The 8,557-nt window shown below is 42.3% G+C and overlaps 1 protein-coding gene across 8 annotated transcripts in view; it reads right to left on the bottom strand.

The window, feature by feature from the left end:
• Nucleotides 1-8,352, bottom strand: part of Bod1l1 (biorientation of chromosomes in cell division 1 like 1) — a 58,323-nt gene extending 49,971 nt beyond the window's left edge. For all 8 annotated transcript variants that reach the window (XR_008722007.1, XM_055623842.1, XM_055623841.1 and 5 more), the window contains exons 1-2: nt 8,002-8,352; nt 1,160-1,284 (exon numbers count right to left, since the gene is read on the bottom strand). Coding sequence is in view for 7 of the 8 variants with exons in the window: in XM_055623842.1 (XP_055479817.1) it covers nt 1,160-1,284; nt 8,002-8,238 (362 nt within the window). In the remaining variant the exon portion in view is untranslated. The remainder of the gene's footprint in view (nt 1-1,159; nt 1,285-8,001) is intronic.
• Nucleotides 8,353-8,557: the final 205 nt, after the last annotated feature.

Here is an 8,557-nt window from a genome sequence, read left to right on the forward strand (position 1 = left end):
CTATCTTTTCAGGAAACAGCTTTGACTTTTTACCAACAGGTATTATTAAGCAGCCTTCCGATGACATCTTCTGATCTCAGCTGGACTCTTTCACACATTCTCAAAAAGCTTTCAAAACACAGACAATAAAGCCAGTGCTATTTTCTTTTCTTATGCACAGGAGAACCAGTCTAAACTCCCAGGCGCCAGGTTTCTAGTATTACCTAGGGCTAAATGAACTTTTTAGTGAGATTTCATTTCTGTGGCTTCCTGTGGCTTGAAACTATCACACTACATAAGCTTGGGTTAGATAACTCACCTGTTGAAAGCCATATTTTATAAATATTCTTTAATATAAATATTTGTCAAAGCAGGAAGAATAGGCACTCTTTAAACAACTAAGATAGGAAAGTCTTTTTTGTCTCAGCAAATATTTATATTCAAAAACAAGTAAAAGATTATAAATCAATTTTGTCCTTTTTTCCCCCAAAGTAAACATTCCAGACTTTTCTAAATATTGAAGCTTTCATTCTTTGTTTCTTATGCCAATGTACAAATGACCAGACAGGTCAAACATATTGTCTTTTAGCCTCATACTATATATATTAGAAGAAAAAAAATCACATAAAATCAAGAGACTTGTTTTTGTTTTTCCAGACAGGGCTTCTCTGTATAGACTTGGCTGTCCTAGACTCTTTGTGGCCCAGGCTGTCCTTGAAGTCACAGAGACCTACCTGCTTCTGCCTCCCTGAGTGCTGGGATTAAAGGCTTGTGTTACACCTGGCTGGGATTCATTCATTCATTCATTCATTCAATTATCATTTAATTTCAGAGCTCTCATATGCTCCATTTGTTAAACAAGAAAATAGTCATAAATGTCTAGGACATTATAGCATTTTTATCTATTAATATTTACATAGAGATTTTGGACAGTTTTTCTTTAAGCCAGGCTACTTCTTTTCTCGAATACTTAAATACCACTGTAAGTCTACAGGAAAAGATAACGGTTAAAATTTATATGAGAAACATGAAACGATGAGGCCACACTCGAAAATGATACTGGACCAAGTCACATCAAACTTCCCATACTGCCTACATCAAGACAATGTATTTGTTTGCTTTCAGACAAAGTAAATAGAGACACTTTAACCCAAGCCTGTGCTCTCTAACTCAGACTTACTTCAGAACTTGCTGTCGGATATTGTTTCTCAGTTGGTTCTTATTGAGGTGTGGACTCCAAGTATGAGTTGCCAAATGGTTTGCAACAAAGTTGTCAACTCTCTGCCTCAGATTCTGATAGGCAGGCTAGAAAGAAAAATAAAACAAAAAAACCCATAAATGCTAGATACCTTTAATTCATATAATAAGGATAATAGTTTAATAATTTTAGTATATTTAATAGTCCTATGATTTCTTATACTTGATGGAAAGTTTCTCAGTTATAAATTTCAAATATTGTCTGTTTTGTCTAAGATAAGTTGTTTGTAAATAAAGTAGGGTAAAGAAAACAAACCTTTTTGTATTAAAAAAAAACTAGAAACAAGATACAAATGTTAATGTTTGAGGATTACAAACAAACAAACAAACAAAAAAAAAAAAAGGCAGGGAAGCCCAGGGAAGAAGTCTTGATTGAGAATTCGGCATTTTGACACTGAAAATTAGTTTCAAAGTTGCATGATGTTACTAGGGATGAGACTGACCTCTGTGGACAGAGCCAACAGAAGAAAATATGAATTGGGCTAGAAAAATGTCAGGATATTAGGGGAACCCATATATTGGTAGTTTAATCTAGTTATAGAAGGGAGTACCAGGGAAACAGAAATTAAGTTGAAAACACAGACTAAGGCCATGCTTGCACAAAAAGGTTTGAGAATGGGAATTCATTACACATCCAAGCACAGTGGTTCAATAGCTGAACACAAACAAACACCTGGCAAAGTAGGCAAAAGCTAAAATAATGAAAGCCTGTGATGGTAAGACTATGAAGTAAAAGTTATGGACTCAAGAGAAATTACTCAGGGATAGAACACTGAACTATACATTAAATCTGATGTAAAAGCAGTTCTCCAGCAGGAGTGATCTTAAACTCTGTTCCCCCAAGGGCGCATTTGGCAATGTCTAAAGCACTTTAGATTATTACTGAAGAGCAGAGGGCAAGGATGCTACTAAATACTCCACAGTTCAGTACAGATCCTACAAGAACGAGTCTGCCAAAAGGTCCACAGTATCTATGACTCCAAACTCCTGGCTCCCTGTTCCCTCCCTCCCCACCCAACACCCGCAAAAAAAAAAAAAAAAAAAAAAAAAAAAGTGTGTGGGGGGGATGAAAACAAGATCAAGTCACTTCTAATTAAGAAATGGTTTTGAGAGCACACTTTAATCTCAGGCAAAGGCAGGTTGATAAAGTTCAAGGCCAGCCTGATCTACAGGGTGGGCTAGGGTTACACAGAAAAACCCTATTACTAAAAACAGAACAAAAAAGTTTATTTAGCTGGTATTTAGTACTATTAAATAGTACTAATACTATTTAGCTGGTAGGTGGTGGTGGTGCAGGCCTTCAATCCCCACCACTCAGGGGGCAGAGGCCAGGTGGATAGAGAAAAGATGTCTCAAAAAACAAAACAAACAAAAAAGCAAAATCAAACAAAACAAAACAGAGCAATGGTCCTCACTCAGTAAGTACCCAAGTCAATCCCTTACTTACTTCTTCAGGGTTATCTTTCCTCCCCCCCCCCTCAATACATGTGAGTAACCGTATCTCTTCTTCCTCTCTCCTTTAAAAGCATATATCCAAGCAAGCAGTTCTCATATTCTCATTCCTTCTACTTGTCCACCTGACAAAATTCTCACTTTCAGAGCTTATCCTAACAGAAGAACATTCTGGCACCCAAAATAGGCTTATTATGCAGCCATCCTTTCATGTTCCTGCCATCTTCTAGACATGCTACCACTCAACAATTCTTGCAAGGCACTGTACTCTGCAAAAGCAGGAATTCTTATCCCCTTTTCAGTATAGTCCTCTTGTCCACACTGCTTGGCAGATAACGTGATTAAAATACTTTCCTGTGATAACTAGGTAATGACCTCCCACAGAACTGAAGGTCCTAGCCTTATGAGATGCTCTTTTATCACTTCCAATTTTCAACTTTTGCTGATGTCTACATTCTCTTCCCCAGAAAACACATCCAATTATTTATTCATGCTGCTCTCCACTTACTCTAAATCAATGTAAATTTTTTCTCTCTAACATCTATAATGTGTATTTCTTCTTTTAACAAGTGTTTATTACACTTAAATATATTTAGCTTCTTAGTCCCTTAAAAATAAATTCCAATTTCAACTCTCCCCAAAGGAAATTTTTGTTGTTGTTGTTGTTTCTAAGTTTTTTCATTAGCAGGGTATGATGGTACAAGTCTGTGATCTCAGCATTTGCAACATTGAGGCAGAAGGAGTCTACCTGGGCTACATACTGAGTTGAAGGCCAGCTTGTACTACATGGCAAGATCCTGCTTTAATTTAAGATCAACGAGTTCTGAGCAGCAAAGTCTACGGGTCCTAAGGAGACACATCAGAGGACACGAAGAATCTATTTCCTACCACCTTTTCTATCCCTGTGCTCCAAGGCTTCTCGTCTCCTGACATTCCTGCCTACTCATGCCTAGTTCATGCCCACCTTCAAAGAGAGTGAGTTAAATCCTCTAAAATTAGGGTTACCAAAACATCTGCTGTCCAACATAGATCATGAACTATCACCTCATCTAGATACAAGCCAGGTCAGGACCTTTTGTTTAAAATGTAATAACTTCTCAGTACTAGAAAACCCTTAAACAATTAGGTTGAAATCCAAAATTACTGGGGGGAGAGGGGGGCAGTTCTGCCACAGGTCTTCTGCACTCCCTCTGTTCTAGGGTTGGAAGACATTCATTTTTTCAATTCCTTCAAGGATAGCTCAAATATTATCTTAACTGAAGCCTTGCCCAGAACAAAACAGTAAGCCTTCTCATGCTTTTCTTGCTTTATTCTTTTGTACAGAGATGATTATACACTAATTACTGTTTTTTTCTCTGCTAGGATAAGCTGTGAAGCAGAAGGATTCTGGTTTACTGTTGTACTCCCACTTTCTAAAATATGTCTGGTAATAAAGTTTGTGAGTGAATACTTATTTGATCCATGAACTAACTGATCAGGAGCCATTCATAATTGAGAAAGTATCCAAAACTTCTCGCCCTTCAGAAGAAAAGTCTTATTTTCTTGGTCCATCAACTTCTTGTCTAGGACAGATGGGCCTCTTGATCCCCCTCCACACTCTCCAGCTGGTAATCAATATAAGGGGGGGGGGGCAGAATGGTTTTCAAACCACACAACATGATTCAGACACCTGGTGACCATTTGTCTAGGAGAAGCTAGTAGTGTAGCTGGATTTTGGAGCTACCCAAGGCTCCTCAGGAATGACAGTCAACCTGGTCTGCCATAGAAATAATCTTGGTTAAGGACCTCTGATCACAGCAGAACTGCCAGGAGTATTTTATTGCTCCAGGAATGACAGTAGACATTGGTATATCTCATCCTGGTGTAGACACACTGGTTTGAACAGTCTGTTCTTGGACAACACATGGAAGCTATCAAATGTCTTGACTCTTTCAAATGTGTGAAATGGATATTATCCACTGACTGTTAATAGCCTATACACTACAGGTAAGACTGAGGTAGAAAGCAGGATAGTCTTTCAGGTTCAATTGTGAATATCATACTTCCTACAAGCGGCAAATGAGACTCAAGAGTTCTATTTAAGTGATAGTCCTTTGTATAAACAGAAAATATTACCTCAATTTTTTGCCTACTCATTGTATTGTTATACATGCTATAGTCTTAAGTAATATTCTTTTTCATTTTATATATTAGAAAGAAATAGAAATGTGACTTAATTATAAATATTTTTTATTTAATTTTTTATTAATTATAGTTTATTCACTTTGTATCCCAGCTATAGCCCCTTCCCTCACCCCTCCTAATCCTACCCTCTCTCCCTCATCTCCTCCCATGCCCCTCCCCAAGTCCCCTGACTGGGGAGGTCTTCCTCCCCTTCCTTCTGACCCTAGCATATCAGGTCTCATCAGGACTGTCTACATTGTCTTCCTCGGTGGCCTGATAAGGCTGCTCCCCTGTCACAGGGAGGTGATCAAAGAGCCAGCTACTGAGTTCATGTCAGAGATAGTCCCTGTTCCCATTACTAGGGAACCCACTTGGAGACTGAGCTGCCATGGGCTACATCTGTGCAGGGGTTCTAGATTATCTCCATGCATGGTCCTTGTATGGAGTATCAGTCTCAGAAAAGACCCCTTTGCCCAGATTTTTTGGTTCTGTTTCTTTCTTTCCTTGTAGAGCTCCTGCCCCCTCCAGATCTTTCTATCTCCCCCTTCTTTCATTTGCTCAACCATGTTTGTAGCAGCTTTACTCATAATAGCCAGAATCAGAAACAACCCATATGTCCCTCAGTTGAGGAATGGATACAGAAAGTGTGGTACATTTACACAATGAAATACTAGTCATCAATTAAAAACAAGGAAATTATGAAATTTGCTGGCAAATGGTAGTAACTAGAAAAGATCATCCTGAGTGAGCTATCCCAGAAGCAGAAAGACAAGTGGCATATACTCACTCAGAAGTGGATATTAGACATATAATATAGGATAATCATACTAAAATCTGTATACCTAAAGAAGCTAAGCAAGAAGGGGGACCCTGGGTAAGATGATCAATCCTCGTTCAGAAAGGCAAACAGGACGGACATCGGAAGAGGGAGAAAACAGGGAACAGGACAGAAGCCTACCACAGAGGGCCTCTGAAAGACTACCCAGCAAGGTATCAAAGCAGATGCAGAGACTCACAGCCAAACTTTGGGCAGAGTGCATGGAATCTTATGAAAGAACGGGAAGACCGGAAGACAGAAAGACCCGGAGGGGTCAGGAGCTCCACAAGGAGAGCAACAGAACCAAATATTTTAAATTAAAACCAACACAACTGTTATCTAAGGGAGAGGGGGAAAAAGGAGAGGATGAAGAAGGGAATAGACTGCGTGATTCCAGGAGAGTTTCAGCAACTGTGCCCAACTGTGTCTGCTCTCCAGGACGACAAGTGTCATTTTCAGCCCCACTCTTACCTAGCCTCAAGCTTGTCTTATCTAGAGAAGAACATTCTCAACTCTATACACAGCACAAGGCTGAACCACGAGACTCTCTACAGTCAACCATTGTGAAATACTGAAAACAGCACCTTAATGTGCATATTTAAAGAGAAGGGCCTAGCTTTCCTAAGACTGTCACATCAACTTCTCTTCTTTCTCCCAGGGAACTACTTTGGGAGTTTGAGCAGAGATGCCACAGACACACAGCAGTTAATATTTACTGAAGATGGGCTAAATGAAAGGTTGAAAAAGACTGTACCTCCATCATCAAAATATTAAAACTTTCAATTTTTTATACACTATAGACACAGTGACAACAAAGATACACAGGTTTCGAAGAACAGCAAAGTGTAATACCTACTAGTTGCAAACAACTAGCTTTATATGGGAAAATATTTACCTCACCATGCCTAATATTTTCCCAATATTTTCAAAAGGCAATAGTGATGACTTTAAAATAGGGCTTTGGTAGTCCCTAAGCAAGGTAAGATTACAGTTCCTATACACACCCCAATAAACTGAAGTCCCTGTGAGTAAAACTTCCAACATCTTGGAAAAGCTAAGGGAATGAGCCCTTGACCAGGGTCCTTGTAGGAGGAGATATTCTCAGGTTCTTAGGGAGAATTATTCTAGGGGAGATGGCAGAACGACCTCAAAGCCCGAGAATGTGCAGGTGCTGTAAACACCTCTCCCCACCCCTTTCAAAGAAACTAGGTTCTTCAGACCTACCAGTTTGAAAAAACCATCACCACAACTCCAATACAATGGACTCAGCTACATTGAAGCAAAAACGATACACACAAGAAACTCCAAACAAAACCAAAAAGCCCACAATAGGAACCAATACCTCTCCCTCCACTCTACTTGGAGAGTGTTTCAGACACACTCTCCAAGCTTTTCACCAACTTGCAGTGACTGACTGCTCCTTCCTTCAACTTAGGACCTCTCAGCCAAGACAACAGTTCACCTGGTCCTGCTAAAGCACCCTTCAGTGTCAGTGCTGGGTTCCTCCCCTCCCCTTGTTTTTGGATAGGGGAACCTTTCTGCTGACCCTTGGCTTACCATTCTCACCTAACGCATCCCCCACCCCCGTCCTTCTTTCACTTCAGCATTTGCTGTCATTTCTTCTCCATGTTTTCCCAAGCGAAGGGCTCCATACTCTCTACCTCCATCTCTCTCTGCCTGTTCTCATCTTAGCAAACTGACCTAACTACTAAATCAGGCAGCCATTGCTAGAGACCAAACGGCAGTCTAATTCCTCAAACCATTTTCTATCTCCCCAGGTTTGCCTCCCTATCTTTACATGGTTACTAGCCCTTCAACATCCAGCAAAATACACGGAAAAACACTCCATTACCACTTTATGATTTCTGCAAACTCTAAATTTGTGGCGCTTACAGCCGAAAAAAACTTTTGGAGGGCAACACCCAACTTGGGTGAAAAGCAAACAGACCAATAAATCACGAGAAGAAAGAATGGATTTTAAAGTAAGCCCCGTTTGCCTTACTTGTACTTCCAAACCAGTCTCCCTAAGAAAAACGACTTGGTCTTGCTTTACCTCAGCGGTATAATTGCAGAGGCCAAGCAGTGCCTGGCACACAGTAGGCATTCAAGAAACACTAGCCTACGAAAGGAACACAAGGGCAGTGGAATGAATGAACATTCCAAGCCTTGCAGAGCGCATGGCACACTGCCGCAGGTCTTTAAAAAAAAAAAAAAAAAAATGAAGCGGCTGCAAAAGGAGCCCTGTGAGCAAGACAGTCCCGAGGGTCCGGCCTGAGAAAGCCGACCCTCCGAGCACGCGGGACCTCCCTCCCCGCGCCGCCCCAGCCTCGCACCTTAGTGTCCACATCGGCCAGACAGTCCCTGCGGAACTGGTCGAAGAGGCCCTGGCTCTTGAGGTGGTTCACGATCATGGCAACGAGCTGCGGGTCCCCGGCGCCGGTTCCCGCGCCACCCGGCCCGCTCGCTCCGGGACCAGCCCCAGGGCCCGGCGGCGGCGGCGGAGGCTGTGGCTGCGGCGGCGGCGGCGGAGGCGCAGGTGGCGGGGGCTGCGGCTGCGGGTTGGTGGCCATGGCGGCCCGGGCGGGGAACGCGCGAGCCCAGGCGGGCAGGCGCTCCTGGGGAGGCGGCTACACAGGTCCCGCCGCCTGAGGGAAGCCAACGGGATGTTGTTACGGAACCAGCGGATCTAGAGCAACCCCGGAAGTGAAAAGGAACTGAGGGAAAGGAGGAAAAGGCGGTGACAGTCGCAATTAAGGTCTGGCTACGGGGGCCGCTAAGGTCCAATTCCAGCCGCCTCGAGGCGTGAGCGCCCTCGCGAGGCTGAGCCTGGCGGGAACTGGCTGTAGTGGCTGGCTGCTCCCGAGAGGCGAAGCAGCTGAGAGTTGCGTA

The sequence above is a fragment of the Psammomys obesus genome, unplaced genomic scaffold (genome assembly GCF_907164565.1).
Source record: "Psammomys obesus unplaced genomic scaffold, mPsaObe1.curated_primary_1811, whole genome shotgun sequence".
Taxonomy (NCBI): domain Eukaryota; kingdom Metazoa; phylum Chordata; class Mammalia; order Rodentia; family Muridae; genus Psammomys; species Psammomys obesus.